General features: G+C 41.8%; 1 protein-coding gene across 1 annotated transcript in view; it reads right to left on the bottom strand.

Moving 5' to 3' along the window:
- The window catches only part of SPATA5 (spermatogenesis associated 5), a 172595-nt gene that overhangs the window by 33627 nt on the left and 120897 nt on the right, over window positions 1-18071 (bottom strand). Inside the window, 1 exon segment of the mRNA XM_051804947.1 lies at window positions 4774-4938. Within this exon segment, the coding sequence (XP_051660907.1) occupies window positions 4774-4938 (165 nt within the window).

Raw genomic sequence — 18071 nt, 5'->3', positions numbered from 1 at the left:
GGCTGAGCCTCTTTTCCTCACCCACCCACACAAAAATGTTCACTCTGCAATGAGTGATATAAATTAACAGATCCTCTGCATCATTCCAAGGGAAACATCAGGAGTTCATCTGAGGCCTTAATCTTGCTGCATTGCAGTTTGACAGCGTTCCTCACTTTGAGAATCTGTAATTTCACTGTGATACCACATCTTGGTGTGGAGCTAAGCTGTGCCTTCAGAAGGAAAGGCCATCCAGCAGTGTCAGGCCAGAGTCATTTCAGCCCCAGATGCTCTAACTACAAAAGAATATTTTCAAATCACACATTTCTGATGCGACATATGCATTTCTTGGTGGCATTTTAGAAGTACAAAATCTGGTGTCCCAGTTCCAAAGCATGATGTGTTCAGCACCTTTGACACCCGCTGAATCCAATGGGAATTGAACATGCTCAGGATTTAGCATAACTGAGCAGAAAAGCAACAAACATGTTTACATTTAAAAATTAAAACCCTGAGCTTCAGCTAGGACAAGATTTGAATGGTATACTGTTTTTTTTTTTCCCCATATAGAGACTTTACTCTTTTGGGCTTTTTTTTTAATTTTTTTGATGCCTTCACTTCAAAAAGCCAGAGTCTCTTTTTAGGCTACTATATAGGATTGATTTCATTGCCCTTTAAAAATGCTAGGCAGAAAGCCTTTTCCTTAAGTCTGGAAGACCTTTTTCTTCACAGAAGGCTACATGTAAAGAAAGTAAAACATCCTTATTTGTCAAATGTCCTTTCCCTCCCCCCCTATATCTAAGGCCTCTCTCCCCTTTACTGCAGATGTTCTTCACTAAAGAGACAAATTTTTTCTAATCTCTTAAAAGACTCTTTACCCTTCTGTACACCTATGACAGAACTCATCCTCATTCCTTTCATACTTAGTACCTTCCTCTGTAAGAGAGAGAGGAATTTGGAGAGGTTTTAGTTGTTTGGGGTGTTTTTATATTAAAGTTAACAGTTTAAATATGTCAATATCTGGTAAACAAGAACATGCATGTTTTGGAATACATATTTTAAGAGTCAAAGGCTTGAGCTGATTGCAGCTAGTGTGCTGCTGCAAAGACCTTTTTGGCATCAAATCTGCTTTTAGTTGAGCCAGAGCAAATCTTCATCAGCTTGCTTTTCTTCCCCTTCATTCTCTGTGCTCCCATTGAGAGTTATTGCAAAGTGAGAAAGATATTTTTTACATTAACTGTTCTGCTTCGCCTAAGAACCAATGAAAGATTTACAGGTTCCAAGATTCCCGCTTTACTATTGTGTCCTGTAAGCATGGAAACTGATAATACTATAGAAACCATGCCAGCCTTGGCTTTCACCATGACCTGCTTTCCACCAATTTAAAAGCAGTCAGTCCCATTATCTTAGTTCTATTAGCGCACTCGTCTGAAGAATATTGTCATCATATCCACATTATTTAACTTTTTATTACTTCTAACCAAATTCAAACTCAAAACAACTCAACACTTGATTTCAGTTCCTGCCTAAAACTCCCTCTCCACTACTGTCTTTTAAATTTTAACAAAAACATCATCTGACTGGAGCTCAGACAATAAACGAGGGTCCCTCACTCTACTAGGTTTATTCTCCTTTTTATCACCTACTTTCTGGGAAAAAATATTTCTACAGTGGGGAAACACTGGCTTCATCCCTTGCTCATCTAAGCCCAATTTAAAAACAGTGGAGCACCTGAGTTTGTGGAAAGCCAATCTTTCCTAAAGATGGGTTGTATGGCTGTAGCAGCACCATGAAAACAAGCAAAAAAGAACTCACATGGCTTGTACTTTAAAACATCGCTTTTAAATACTTCTGTGGCTGGATCTTTAATTAGTCCTACTTTAGTGAGAAACCAAACAGATAAAACTTCTCAGCATGAAGTACAGCAGTGAAAACGCTCTAGGAAAAATCTGTGACCAAATTGGGAACAACCTCAGAGCAAAGACATCCTAATTATATAAAACCATTAAAAAACATTAAAAAATATTGATAAAATTTGGACCTCCTGAAATTTTGCCCAAAATAACACACAGAAACACTAGATTAAACCTTATAAAAGTTTCAGTGCAGCATGATGTTTGTTGTTTTCACCATTTTTATCACTTTTAAGGACTTCTCCTCTGTGCCTACCGATTTCTCTCCTGATTTACAGACACTGAAGTATCCCTGGAGGAGAGCCTCAAGCACTGCTGCACAGCACTGCTCCAGAAAAGGCTGGAAATGCAGATCAAACTCAAATCCAAGTATTTCTAGAAAGCTGAGAATTTGTTTGACCTAAAAGCTAATTGTACAGACATTGCTTGTCTAGTGCCCTTTCTTCATTACATTAAACTTCACTTACACACGAGAGAAGGAAATTGTAATTCACCCTCATAAATTATCTTCCATTTTCTTTCACATGAAACAGTGGGAAGTAATCACCCTATTTTGCTATCTTGATATATCTTTAAAGGTACTCATTAAGAGAAACGTGCATCCAGCAGGTGAACAGAGATAACTGGTCATAAGTGATGACAGACAAAAATATATGCAAGTATCTGATCTGAAAAAGGGCCAAGTTGGAAGCCAGATGCTCACTGAACTATCCACTTTACTGGCTTGTTTATTCAGCTCACGGCGGGATGATTCAACGCATCTTTACACGCAACTCCCTATTCATACGGCATCTTCTAGTCACAAAACCAAGCATTTTCCATTTCTTCTTCTAAACAAAGGGCAGAACAGTGGAATGGGAACTTGCCATTCAGCAGCGGAAACTATTTGTAAAGCTGGGAAGCTGGAGACACTAGGAAGAAAAGGCTTTAATGAAACTGGCCACTCTGCGTGCCAACTGCCAAGACTTCTTATGCATTCTTCCAAGGAACACTGACTGAGGCTTTTTCTGTATTTACTCTTTGCATCCCAGTTATTATAATACTTTGAATGATGCAAAAGAACAAAATTCATGAGCAATGCCGTGTTAGAAACAGGCAGCCCTTTTTTCCCCCTGCAACTAGTGTGTAGCTACACTCAATGACCCATTAACTTATTTTTGGTTCTGTACAAAGCCAGCACCAAGACATTTGTGACTCATTATCAACCAGGCACAGGAATTCACCACTAGAGTTTCAGCTGATCCAGATCCAAAGGAAATCCCCATATGCTTTGCTTGGAATTTCTAAAATACAAGTGTTACAGTTGTTGCCTGGTAAGACAACAGTTTCCATACACAAGGGAGGATATGTTTATGTTTATGTTTTTGGAGGCTTGTAGCTCAGCCAGAGGCAGATAAATTTCCCTAAGGCAGCAAAAGCTGCATCACTGTCACCCGGATATGAACACAGCACTGTTTCAGGTCACTGCTCCAAAGTGTGGGGGCAGTAGAGCTTCAACAGTTTTTCAGACCAACACTTAAGCCTGAAACCCTTTTTACTGTTGCCTTTTTTCCATTAGGATAGCCCACATTGTGTGGAAATGAGATGTGCTACACAAACCAGCCTTGCTCCCTACACAGCTTTCATTCATTCTTTCCCAGAGCACAGCCTGTCCTGTGCTGTGGAGGAGAAAAGATCTTGTGTGTTCAACTTTGGTGTCCCCTGTGACACAGGTTCCCAAAATGAGGCTGGAGCACACTCAGCAGTGCCCTCAGCAGCCAGAGGTTACTTAATAGGCAACACAGCATTTTACATCATACCAGCATTTAAGTGATAGCTAAATGAGCCGAAATCTTGCCTGGAACATCATGTTCAATGACCAGTCCATTGAGAAGGGCCTTCAGCATTACAAGAACCACACAAACACTCCACCATCACCCTCTCTTTTGGACCAAGACAAAAGTTTACCTTATTTCCCTGCCCTTGTAAACAGCACACTGAAAGCTGGAGAGCTAAGGCAAGCACATCACATTTTCCACTCTGCTATGGAAAAAGCAGAAGGTGACTATGTAATTAAAGATGTTGCGATAATACACTAGGACTGCTTACAGGAAGGTGGAAATTCTGGTCTTTCGTACCTTTTAAGGGCTTGACTTGGCAATCTTAATAACATTCTTTGAATTTTTGAAGTAATATAATTACTCTCAATTAATTAAAATGAGGAAAGAATGAAATATCCTTTCACGAGACACTGACATGAATAATATTCAGGGAGCAGAGTGGTGACCACTAATGTACTGCTACCTATTATAACTGCCAGGCAGCAACATCTGAAAAAGTTTCTCCTTCTACCCAGGACAGGAAATAATTGTCTGACGTTCATTGTCAGAAGGTAACTAATAGCAATGAGCTGTAACAGTAAAGTGTGGCTGTGAGGTCCTGATTATATGGAATAGGAACACAAGCTTCAAAGTGACCAGTGACTGCCTTGCAATTCCCCTGCACTGTTTCATAACTCCATCTGAGGCTCTCAGTCACAATCCTAAACTCAAAAGATCCCTGGGGATGTGGGGAGACCCAGGTGAACTGCCTGGGGAGTCTGGGAGCACTTGCCTCTGCCTCCCTCCACTCCTGGCAGCACATCCTTCATGAGGCCATCTGGGATCATACTGTGGCTCACTCTGGAAGAGACCTTTCCCTTGGCAACAATCCTCTGATGGAGATCTTGAAATAAAAAAGCCCCAGATTGCATTCTGCTCTCTGAGCAGAAACACAGAAATCTCTCAACCGTTCCCTTTCACAGTTCTGATCAGCACTTGGAGAAGGCTAAAGGGATGGTATCTGGATGATACCTGAGTTCAACTTAAACATCATTTTGTGCAGTGACTCCAGAAAGTTCTACCTCTGCTCCTGAGTACTTCTGTGTGTGCTCAACAAGCTCAGCTAAGCAGACTTCATCGCTCACTGGCATGGACTGAAAATGAAGTTTGAAGATCTCCCTGCGAGTGGCTGCATCTGGCAACGGCACGTAGATAATTCTGTCTATTCGTCCTGGTCTCAGCAAGGCCTGCAATGAAATCACAGGAGAAGTTATAGCACATCAAGAGAGTAAAAACCACAACTCAAAACCAACACCACCACCAAATAACCAACAATTTCAGCAAAAGCAAGAAGGTGCACAAGAAAAGACAGTAAGGCTACTCAGCTTGTGAAATACCAATTAATGGAAAAAAGGAATCATAAAGGAACTATATGTTCCTAAAATAATACTTTCAGACTTGTTGCAAGGTGTGCTGGAATGTTAGGGCTTGGCAGACGGACAGGTGGCAATGGACACATCCCAAGTTCAGATCTTCCATCAAGCGGAGAAAAAAGGATTTTTGAAGTGAAGCTTACATTCTGAATTCATGTTGCTTTATCCCAAATTATTAGAGCTGCATGTGCTTACAGAGGAACAGATTATTCTGACAAGCTTTTTATGCAAAATAAGGTAACAACAGACAGAGGCCAATGATGCTCAGCTTCAAAACAGGAGATGGAAGGAAAAAATTTCTAGAAGAGAAGCACAGCCTTGGGGCAGGTCATGGGGGAGGCTGTGGAAACTCTTGTCCTCAGGGGTTTTATGGCTCAGCCAGAGGAAGCCAAGCTCTCCCTGATCAGGTGCTGGCAATAGTCCCACATGTGCAGAAGGGGGATCACAGGGCCTCTGGAAGCTCTCTCTAACCAGCATTTCTGTGACTCTGTACTTTCTGGACAGGGTCAAAAAGTAAACATTGTCTATATATAAAACAGTTATATCCGATATATAGGAGAAGCCAAGCTCTTAAATACATGAGAAGAGAGGAAACTCATTTCCCTATATTTATAAAAAAATCTTCCAGATTCTTGAAAACCATCTACAGTAAAAAAAAGTAAAAACCCTCCCAGCCTTTCTTACTTGACATATGAAAAAAACCCCATAACACAATAATCCTGTGCACAGCGAATGCACATAAATAGTATTTAAACTATTTTTTAAGAACTGAACAATGTTTATAAGATTCAGCATGTAACCTAAATTGTTTTTATGTTATGGTTCTCCCTTGGGCAGAGCAGTTTGAGTTCCAGATGACTAGAGATATTGCATGGCTGTCCTGGGCTGTCAGCCAATAAGTCTTTTCCCAGCCTGATCATGTCAGTGAAAGTCATGCTGAAAAAATAGTAGGAAAGAGCTTTCCTTCCTGCACAGCATTGATCAAGTTAACACCCTTCCTAGAGTTTCTTTAAAAAGACTGTTGTGGTGCTTCAGAGTGGAAAAATGTATCCTGAATGTTAAGAGATGTCTTGTTATTTTTAAAACAGAACATGAAAACGCTCAGCAGAAAGCACACGGCACCATGGTGTGCTGCAAGGAGCTGTGTAAGGATAGAAGAAGGAATACATGTGCTGGGAAGACCAAAAGGTCTGTATCCATCCCTGTACCCTGTCCTTGCAGTGGTCAGTGCTAGATCCCTACAAAAGAGAGCAAGAAACAAGTTGTCAAGAGCACTCCTGATACATCCACCAAAGAACCCAGCTCACTGCTGATAACTCGATGAGTGTGTAATTCAGTGTCTAAATCGTGTGTGCGTGTCAGGATGTTGCCAATTTTTGTCAAGGCACTTGAAAGAGAAATTTGCATGTTTCAAGACTAGGCTTGGAGGGAGAGGAATTATTACTGCAATTGTATTCTGCATGCTCTTAAGGAAATGCCCATAGCTAATTCTATTATTTAGAAGAAGCAAGAGATATTCATGTGAGTATGATGGTGTGCCTCTTTTAAATCAAGGCAGGTTTCATCAGGACACCCAGATAATTGGAACATTTTCTAGAGCCAGCTTAGCTTCCCAGTGATGAATGACCAGGGCTTGCTGTGCAAGTGGGACAGGAAAAATGCCTGGTGCCAATGAGCTGGGGGCAAGCACTCCATTGCCTCGCACTGGCTTTTGGTTCTGAGACAGTCTCCTAACACGACAGAGCACCCACGCTGGCAAAGCACAACTGCAAATGTAACACAGAGAATACACTTTTTTTGGTCAGTTTCTAGAAACTGTATTTCCTCCAGTTTGTCCCCAAAGCTTTGTGTTTTATATATAGTCATAGCTGGAGGTCCAAGTTTTAAACACGCTATCACTACTTTCTTGCTACAATCAGGCCTAGGGACCTTGTCCAAGATGGCCAGATGTGCTGGGAACTGTACAAAAAAAGCACAAGTCAGTCTCAGCAGCGCTTGCTGCTTATATTGACACAGACAAAAAGGAGAGAAAATATTCTGTAACCTCAGCTTGAGACAAGAGTCAAATTCCCTCCAGCCCCCAGAGACAAAAGCAGATTGAACCGAGCGCTGGTCTCCACCAGCCCTCCCGACGTGGTGACCGTGGGAGAACCTGGGCACAGCTCTATTGCTCCTTGCTCTGTTGTCACCACCTTGTCCCTTTGGCAAGCCACCAACCCTTCACGCTCCTGAGGAACTAAAAGCAGAGGGAGAGGACGAGGCAGGAGCCTGCCTTGATCCATCCTGTGTTACTGGAGGACAAAGCCCGGGTGAAGCAGCTGCTCTGCTGCCGGTGCTCAGAATGCAACTGGAGAGCAACGGCAAGTCAAGGCCACTCTGGTTTGCAGGGCATCGTGTTGCTCTCTCAGGTCTTTGGTCTCTGTGTCCTTCCCATGGAGGTGCTTTTCCTTTCCGGGCAAAATAATTCAGGACTTAGGACTGAGCTCCATGTAGAGGTCAGCAGTAAGGGTAAGAGGTACCCCTCATGATGTTTTTGCTCACTGGAGGACAGTGAGCTCTTTCTGGGTTGCTTAGGGGAGCCTGCTGCAGCATGTGGTGTGCACACCTGTGGCAGCACTTCAACACCAAGGCCTGGGTCATGCTCACCAGCATGCTGGCAGCAGTGCTGAGTTTGAGGGATGCTGGCACCACCTTTTTCCTCACCACCACTTTTCACACAGACCTCGAAGCTACATCTTTTCTCGGTGGGATGTTGTATGATCCCGGTTCCGCTATGGGAAGGGTTTTAGAGATGGGTACTCCAAGCATGCCATGACTTTCACAGGCCATTCCAGAAGATGGAGCTTCAGTCTTGCAATGTGCATTTGGAAAATTCTGAGGAGAGTGATAAGGACAACGAGGTCACCTCTGGACCAGCCCCACTGCCCGTGGGTGCACTGGGATTTGGTGACGGCCCACTGGCGAGGCACAAGGTGAAGGCACCAGGATTGATCCTCGCTGTGGAGCTGGAGGAGAAGGGATTTAGCAGGAGCAGGCTGTGTCTTGGCTGAGCAGGAGGAGAGGCAGGTGGGGGAGGGTGAAGAGTTGAAGTGGGGCTGCAGGTTCAGGCAGATACAGCTGCACAAAATGAACTGCTCGCGGCTGGGAGATGCAGAAGCGATTTGAGGCGAGGAGCACACAGAAGGTGGGAAGTTGATGGGGCCAAAATTAATTGATGTGTGCGCAGAGCTACATAATTCACTGATGTCGAGATGTGAGGGTTGCATAATTTACGTCGGCCAGGAAGGGCACAAAATTAAGTAATTGGGGTTTTGGTAGAAACCAGAATACTTCAAAACCAGAACACTTCATGCCATTAAGCAATTCTTTCGCAGGTTTATGTAATTTTTTTTTGGTTTTACCGCAACAGTTATGAAAAGGGTCTAAGTGCACATGCACTGAAAGGTTATTAGTGGTACATAGGTACAATGTTCTTCTGGGAGCACTAAGGGAAGTGGGATAATTGTCATGTAATACTTAGTATCATCAACGGCAAAAATACATTTTTATGAAGAAGAAAGTGCACCCCTTTCAAACATACATGGTTCATTATTTTCGTAATTAAAATAAGAGTATTTCTTCAAAATAAATCATTGAAAAAGATAGCTAAGTCAAAAATGTGTATTTTGTGCACAATTATGAAGCTAATTATTTCAGGAAAGAAAACTTAAACAGGTAAAGCTGGTAAAATATTTGTGGTTCCTATTAAGATGGACCAGAATTAACCTTAGGGCTTTGCTAATTTTCCTCCTCCTCCTCTTTTCCTTTTTTTTTTTTTTACAGCATCTATCTCTAGTTAGCTTTTCAAAAATCACATTGTCAAAGAAAGCAGAATTACAACACTGGCAGAAGCAGACCCAGGTGATGAGCTTTCTGTGGGATAGGAAAAAAAATAGCTTTCCTACTGACATACCTCCACAGCCATGCCTAATTCACCAAAAGCATTTTTAATCAGATCTTACAGCAAAAAGTCACGATAAACTGTGCAAGAGGGTGACCTGACATTAGAAAAAATAAATATAATTAAAAAAACCCCAAACAAACCACAAAACAAACAGTAAATGGCATATTGAGGTGTGTAAGAGAAAGCAAGTCAGTTCAGCAGGTACCAGATCTCATCTGGAGAATCAGTGCTACTGCATGTTCTCTGCTGCAATCAATCTCCACAAGCACGAAGAGATTTTTATAAAACTTTTCTTCCAAGTAAGTACATTGCTTTTAATGCAGAACCTAAAAAATGCAACTAAAAGTTTAATTTTTGCCTTTGGAGTCCATTGGGATTAGACCACTGATGAAAATGAGAGGACCGGAAATAGTTAATTTGCAACCAAATCCTTCCAATTTGAATTAACAATTGTTATTTATGAACCCTAGTTGTGGCCCCTACTTACACAGAGATGGCCCCTACTACACTACAAGAGATGCTCTGTATCTTGTAACCTCACTGGGTAATGCAAAATTGTTTGACTTTCATCATTACAGTATTTGAGCATTTCTAAAGCATTTTAAAGTCATAGGATGAATAGAATCAGACAATGGCCTGGGTTGGAAAGGGCCTTAAAGATCACCCAATTCCAACCCCCCTGCCATGAGCAGGAGACCAGGGTGCTCAGAGCTCCATCCAACCTGGCCTCGAGCATGTCCAGGGCATCCACAACTTCCCTGGGCAACCTGTGCCAGGGCCTCACCACCCAGCCATAGCCTTCCTGTAGTCTGTGCAAGCAATAACTGTGAGATGCTTTCCATGGTTTTGCCCACATGTCAGGGCAGATGCGTTGCAAGTGTGGGAAGCGTTGAGGCCTTCTTGTGCCATCATTTATCTCTGGCAGGAGTGGAGTCAGCTCCCATAAAGGTGCTTCTCCTACGCTTTCGAGGCTCACCTCAGTGCCTGGTATTTTCGTTCTCGCTCTGTGCCAGAGCAGGTCATGCTCCCAGCCCAACACATCAGGAAACGCTTGGCATTTTAGGATCTTTGAAAATTTCAAGTACAGGAAGCTCATCCATCCTGTTTGCTAGACAGGCTAGTGGCAGCTTTTGCAACCATGGATTCATTACCAAAATTAGAAGGTGCTGAGGGGGAAAAGACACATTGGAGTGTCACTATTAAGGACTTAAAAACCACAGTCCAGCGAAGAGCTAAATTTTATTGTTCCATGAGGGTTTATTCCCCCTCCATCTGGCAGGAGCTGCTTTGGGAGGCAACCCGAATTCCTGTGTTCCAGGTGACACGCTTATTCACTGTGTCACAAGGCTGGAGTCTTGTAATTACAGGCACCCGAGTCAAGCGATACTGCTTTGTTCTTGCCAAGAGCCCCTTTCCTCACACTCTTCCACCTCCCCACCTTCTTCCTTCTGTGCCAAAGTCTGTCACCACTGTCAGCACATGCCAACATCTCTAACCAGTTCCCCTCTTTGATGACTTTTTTTGCTGGTCACCACCCCTTGTACTTCTCCCAAGATTTGTGCAGATTACACTCTGTTGTTGTTACACAACATCTACAATTCCTCTCAGGGTGGAGCAGCTTGGTTCCGTACCCTACGGTATATCCACCACTTCATAAACTGCATTCACTAACAGAATTTCATTAAACATTAGGGGAAACTAGCTCCTAGAAAACGTGGCGGTCTCCTGTTATCAATCCCTACGCAAAGGCTTTGCTTTCCTCACAGATCTCTAAAAATCAGGCTGCACAACCCTTCCATCGTGTCAGTCTTGCTCAAGACCCAGAGCATTGTGCAAGTTGACAAGAAAGGACACGATAGGTTTGACAGCAGGTGTTCAGGAAGAATGTGCGCTACCGAGTGGCAGCACAGCAGGAACCTTTTAATCAGGCAGTAACCAGAAGCACTAATTAAAGCCAGAGATGGTTTGATACACTGGCAAACAGTAAAGTAACTTCAACAGGGAGACAGTCGGTGTGATCCGAGTCCAAGCCAAGATGAGGCGATAGAGAGAGTGAACCAACTCAAAAATAAGGATGTGACTGATCTGTCCCTCACTGCTTAGCAGTCAGATGCCCCTACTTGTGTGGCATCTACTCACTTTGCTTATCCTCCACGTCTACGCTATTAGTTAGTCTTTTCCCTTCAACCACTAATTTTTACCTGTTTGTCCCATCAACAGAGGGAAAACTTTTCTGTGTAATTCAGTATATCTTATGGAACTGTTCTCTTTCCTGGCTACCAACAGGAACTAACAACCACAGATGAGTCTCTTAGTTATTATAGCAAACCTACAGTGCCAGTATGCAGAAAAATAACAAATTCATCTTTCCTTAGAAAAAGAAACCTGGGAAAAGAACTGCCTTAAATCAACAGAAACCACTGGTGTCACTTGCTTGAACAACATACCCTGCTTCTGCATGTTCCACAGCAAATCAGTCATTTCCACTATGGGTGGTGATTTTAAACAGGTATGAGTATTACTTAAATAACTAACTTATAGGCAGTACTTAGAGTGCTTTGAGAAAGCAAAAATTTCCAGAGTTGATGTGAAAGCATATCAAGCCTCAAAAACCTCTACAGAAGGCCAGGTTTGTCTTTCCAAACCTGCACAAAGCTGGACATAACAAAATATTCTCATCTTTTTAATGTTACTCAAGAGTAACTGCAGTGTCCCCACTGCTGTACATCACCATCCTGCCACTGACAGAGCTTGATTAATACAGTGAATTCACAGGGAATTGTGGAGAAAGGAGACTTGAGGAGACTTGTTTCGTTGCAGCAGTGACACCGTTCAAACACAACTGTGAGGAACAATGTGCTCCTTGGCCCATGCAGACAATAGCAGAGCATGTTTTTATGTGGTTTTGTTCAGATAGGATTAAAATATCTCAAGAAACCGAGTTTCAATCCCTTCTCTTGGCAGAAACATCTGCAGGCAGATACTCCGCAGCTGCAGAACCAGTATCTCCATGCCTTTTTTTTTTTTTTTCCATCTGATATTTTAAACAGTTAAATTGGCCAGTTGGCACAAATTACTACAGTGCTCACTGGGAGCCAAGCTTTGCCCAAGCCTCCATCTATAAAAGTCTAAACCTGTCAGTAACACGGCCCATGTTCAATGCAGTAAAAAGCAGTGCAAATCCAAGCAACCCCACTGATACAATTCCACTTTGGCACCACAAAAATTCAGCTCCAAATTACATTCAAACCCATGGAGGCACCAACAGGGAATCAGCCCCTCCGCTTTGTCAATATGGTCTCAGAAAAACAATTTACATCAGATTTCTCACAATCTGCCCGTACTTTCAGGACACTCAACCGCACGTTTTAAAGCCGCAAACTTCCTTTCCAAAGAGGATTTCAGGACAAGATCTTGTCCCCTCCCCATGTCCAATCTGAGCAGTCTTACTCCAGTGGCAAGGGACAGAGAACATCCCAATTTTTGGCTGTTTTTCTGCAATTTTAGTAAGGAGCAAGAGCGATCTGGTCCTTTGCCACTTGCTGGGTCTCTCAGACAGGTTTTGATGTGGAGAAGATATTGGAATACACTCTCTTCTCTAAATGCCATGCAGCTCTTCCTCCCCCATTTCTAATAAAATGATTTTTAGTAAAGTTAAAATTAAGTGAACGGAAAAAAAAAAATCTATCATCAGCTAATAAACAACATAACACTCCCTCTTCAGTGTATGTTTACATAAGAAAGTCCTGTCTAAGAGGTGCAAAACCTCAGGAATGTCAGCTTTTTTTTTTTTTTCCTCCTCTTTTTTTTTGGGGGGGAGGGAGAGGAGTGGGGGTTTAATAAAAGAACCCCTTTAGAAAAGATAACAATTACCTGTAATGGAACCTGGAACCAGACTCTTTTGGCAATTAATCACCCAGGAGCCGTTGCAATCCTGCAGGCTGTTTCTGACAGATTTTGAGAGCTTTACAGGAATCACTAGGATAAGATGTGCCTGGGCTGGCTTCTGACAGGGACTGATCATGTACAAAGTGTACTGCTGGTTTTGGGTTGGTTTTTTTAAAAGTTTGTATATTCACACACACATATATACACAAACACACAGATGTGTGCACCCAAACACACATTTTTATGGGAGTCTTTCTTTACATACATGGAACAACTGCAGAACTCATTTATTGACCCAGAGGCAAAAAAAGAAAGAAAGAAAAAAAAAAAAAAGAAAAAAAGCCTTTTCTTCCTCTCAGCAAAGTAGAGCTATCCATCACTTAACAGAGATACTTCCTGTTTTCAAGCAGTTGGGAAGGCATGACTTCCAACCCAAATACTTGGCTTGGCAAACCATTCCTGTGTTGACAGATGCTTTTATAACCACTTCATTCCACCTGAAGTTTCAGTATAAAAGGAGGTGTTTTTTGTTGTTGGGGTTTTTTTTACCTTCTTTTTTTTTTTTTTCTTCTTTTTCTGAGGGAGGAGAAAGGGAAAGCAGAAAAGAGAGGAAAGAGAGGGAAAAGGAAGGAAAATACCACAATTATAACAGCTGGATGACAGAGGTTAGCATAGCTCTGACAGATGTTACCATGTAACCTCAAAATGACATGTTAGAGAAAAAACAAACCACCGAACCTGTTCCTTACAGGAAAGAGAATTCTGAACTCCTGCCAAAACAGTACAATTCTCCTCAGAAGCTTTCGAACGCTGCAACAATGATCTACCACATAATACATTATTTTCCATACATAGCCTATATCTTTATATTACCACGGCTCTGACTGATTAAATTACCAGCATGGGATGAGATGTTTTTCAGAGAGACAACTTAACCCCAAATGACAAAAATTGACAGTGGGTCAGCTCCATCAGGACCTGCCTTGTAATAGGTTTTCATCTCCTACTTTCTGTTTTCCTAGGATTCATTAACAGGACATGCTCTTAACACTTCTCAAGACCGAATACTTCAGTGTGTGACAAGGAGAAGTAAAAATGTGCTGCAGACAAGAAGATGTATTTGTAAAGCCGCACGATCCACTTTATATAAGCTTTTGCCATATCAGTTTCTGTATTCCTTACACCTGGTTACTTCAGTAACTACCCTACCGCAAAAATCTTCATGACTTCTCCTGGCTTGTGACCAAGACCTGTCTAACAAACTACAGATAAACAAAGTGTAAAAGAAATGTTCCTGGAACACACCATGCATGAGAAAGCAGCTGCTTCTAAAGAAAGAAGAGATCAGCAGAGAGGTAGGCAACATCAAGGAAACAATTCAGAAACAGTTTCAAAAGGAAATCAATGACTTTCCGTCATTGCTGCCAAAGCTGTGGCAGAAAAAAAATAAATTTCTGGTTTTCATTATTTGAGAGATCTTATTTTACTACTGTGGCTCTGGAAGACCATTTTAAGCAATAAAGTAGATACTCATCACAATAACTGTAAGTTAAAGTCACTCAACTCGTAGAGAGAATAAAATCATGATACAATAAATATCACTCATTTTACTTGAAATTGGAAACCAAGGTGATTCTGCCTTTAAAAAAAATCTATCTTGAGACTTATATTCCAAACAGACAGGGATTGAACCAAACAAATCCTGGTTTAAACCCTTCTCTTTGGGAGACACAGCCCTCCTGCCCCTTCATAACTAACACATACTGGGTACAATGCAGGTGCCAAGACCATCTGAGACTGACTAAGGCATCTTAGATCACCCCGAGGCTGAAAGGTGTTACCAAGGATCCTTTCTCCCTGCCAAGGGGTAGCTGGTGGCCAGGCAGGAGCCTGCTGAGCAGAACAAAGAGCACAGGATGCCCCTGTTCAGGTCATCAAATCCCAGCTTTTTGGGAACAGGCAGATGCGGTCACTGAGGACACCACTGATGCAACAGTTCAGGTGACACAGTTGCAGAGACTGAGAAAGCGCGGATAATACTAAAGAACTGCATGCTTGACTCCAGAGTCCCAGATAGCTACATGCCAAGATATTAAGATAGTCAAGACATGGCTAATTAAGAACAGCAGTGCACTGGCTGGGTCAGAAGCCAAGACACTCTGCTTGAAGACAAGGCCCCAGCCGACATGCCTTCCCTTATTATTGCAGGCAGACAATCACTGACTTCCTCCACCCGGATGCAGGAAGACAACCTGGTGGTTTTCTCCCTCATACCGGCAGAAACCACTTTGTGTGTTGATCTTAGAAACTTGTGGGTAGTGCTGAGTTTACACAAATTGCAGTGCTTACTGCAGCTGCCAGTTGCAAGCGACGGACAGAGCTTGGACTCTGGGTTAAAATATGTCCTTCTAGTGCTGATAAAATTTCTGAAATCATTTTGCAGGTCTGCCAAGTGTTTACAGCCCCTAATAGAATGAAAACCTTTGGTGACACGAAACTCGCAATTTTTCCCTACACTGCCAAGAGTTCCCTCAAACATATATGCAGGACTCTGTTGATTGTTGTCCATCTGCCTTTCTCCTTGACTGTCCCCCTCTCTGTGAAGTCACCCATAATGTTTCCAGCTCTAAGCACTTTTCAATGGAGGAATTATTTTGGTCAGCCCCTTTTACACGTTCTACAGTCAGCCTGAAGGCATTCCTGCCATGGCAGAGAGTCTACCATCAGATCTGGCTTCATTCTTACCACATATCCTAGATACTTCCATCTTCATTTCTGGATAATTTAGGAGATTAGTCTTGTTCACCTCCCCGACGAATCTCAGTATTTGTTATAAATTCATTCCATTTAATACCTACTATTCCCCCAAGGCATTTAATTTCAAAAGCTTTTAGACGTCTGTCTGTACCTTTGGTGGATTTCCAGCTTTCACATCCAACTGTTAAGGTGGAAACAGAATTTTAGTGGAAGATTCCTGGATCCGTTTTAAATTGTGGATTATCAACACCTAAATCTTCGTGCTGGCAAATGCAGCTGCTGTCTTGTTGATGCAGTACACCATTTCTTTCTGGACATCCTGTTCATTTCCATCTTACTGCCGTGCAATGTGAAGATGCCTGTTTTGCACCTACCTTGTTTTTGAATCACATTATCAGAGTTGAAAATTACTGTGGTTCTCATTAAGTCTATTTGGTTTTTAAATGAATTTTTCCACCCCTTTCTTTTGTCCATGAGTGTCTGCGGGATCTATGTTACCTGGAAAACAACCCAGCTGTGGATTTTAAGTAACATAATGCATGTTCTACTTGTGTTAACGTTTTATCTCCCACTGCTTCCCACTTAAACGAACAGTGGCTCCAAATAGCAGAAGTAAAAGATTGCACCTCTTCTTGTCACATAAAGGAGTGTTCATCTTGTCAGTGTGTAATTCAATCAAGAAAGCTGCACCTTTACCTAAAGCCTTGATGAGGCAATTACTTCTCTCAACACACCCTGTCATTTCAAGACATTACCAGTATCAGTCCTGATGGACAGTTTCAAATATTATCTCTAAATCTATGAGTATAATCCAGGTTATAAAACACTGGGGGAGGTGTTTCAAATAAGGGTTTAGTTATAATAAGAGTTATAATAAGAGTTATGGGCAAATTCAATTCATATGGGTCAGCATATGATCTCTTCTACTGAACTTCAACTCACCCTTTTATTCTGCCTGAAACAGCACAGGAGAAGACCTTTCCACCAACAAAAAAAAAGACAGCATCACAAATTACTACAGCACTACATTAATAGTAGTTCAGGCCATCTTTAATTTCTCTTCTTTTTTTTCCCTTTTGTTTTTTCTCCCTAATTACACTTTTCTAATGACTTCACACTTTAAAAACTGAGCTACCTTTACCAATGGTTTTTTCCATTTTCTGGGGTTGTATTCATTTATAGCCTTCCCTGTGTTTAGCTTTTGTATCAAGTGTTTCCCTTTACACTGAGAGCTTTATGATGATCTCCTTACAGGTCATTTATTTGCCAAGATTGACGGATCACTGCACTGCTTGGCTGTTTAGTATTATCATTGCTTATTTCCTTCCCTTTTTGTTATAAATGTTTGGTTTATTTCCTTGGTTGGTCTCGTGAAGTGTATAAACATATGTTGGTAAAGTGTTTTCATATCACCTTTTTAACATTTGTTTATGCTTCTTTGATACAGCCAGCAATGCCTCTTTTCTCTTATTAGACTCCATTTACTTGTAGTGTAATTTACAGAAATTGGTTTTTCCCCCTGAAAGGGTATGTTTGAACAGTTAATTTGCATAATTCCAACAACTTTTACATATATAAACCCACTATGATTTATTAATACTTGCCTGTCTGGAAAGCTGCATTTATGAGCCAGCTGTGAAGCTGTTGGGCAGAAAGGACCAAAAGAAGCCACACTGAGCTCCTGAGGTGATTTTTTCCTTCAGCTAAGCTTTTAAGTGTTGTGGGAGGTTTACTCTTCTTCAGTTTACAGGTGTCCAAACAGATGTGAGCTTTATAACTGAACAAGCCTACCCTCCTTGCAGAATGCAAATTTTGGAAACCAGAAGCAATTTAGAAACAGAAATACTCAAGTTCTTGCCGTACCCGAGCTGTACATTTTCTCACCTAACAGAGTAAGAAGCCACTGCAGTCCCATCCTGTTGCCAGTGCCACAGAATTCCACTCCAGACCCAGGGAACTGTAAGGTATCAGCCAAGGAGAAAAAATACTCGATTGCACCATCCTTTAAAAGAAACATTGTGTTCTTCCTACCAAACTCCAATGGTGAGTTATTGCTCATTTGCAACGTGGAAATAGGAAGTATCTTCACTGTTCACGCTAATGTCTTCCCAGAATTTAGCAGTTTTTTGATCCTGAAAGCTTAAGTGACTTGCTTGGGAGTCACTTTGAACTACTGGCTTTATCTTGGGCTCTAATCACCGTTTAGATTCGAACTGTAGTCAATTTAACATAACTATCTGATTACTCCTTCTGATATATCATTTAAGACAGACAATAGCACAGTTCAGGATGCAGTTCAGGAAGAATATGCCCAAAGCTTGATGTTGCCCAAGGGCAATTTGGCTTGTAAGGAAACACC

The sequence above is a fragment of the Manacus candei genome, unplaced genomic scaffold, assembly GCF_025592945.1.
Source record: "Manacus candei isolate 608988 ecotype Guabito, Panama unplaced genomic scaffold, ASM2559294v1 h1tg000062l, whole genome shotgun sequence".
Lineage (NCBI taxonomy): Eukaryota > Metazoa > Chordata > Aves > Passeriformes > Pipridae > Manacus > Manacus candei.
This window is presented reverse-complemented; position numbering and strand designations above follow the sequence as displayed.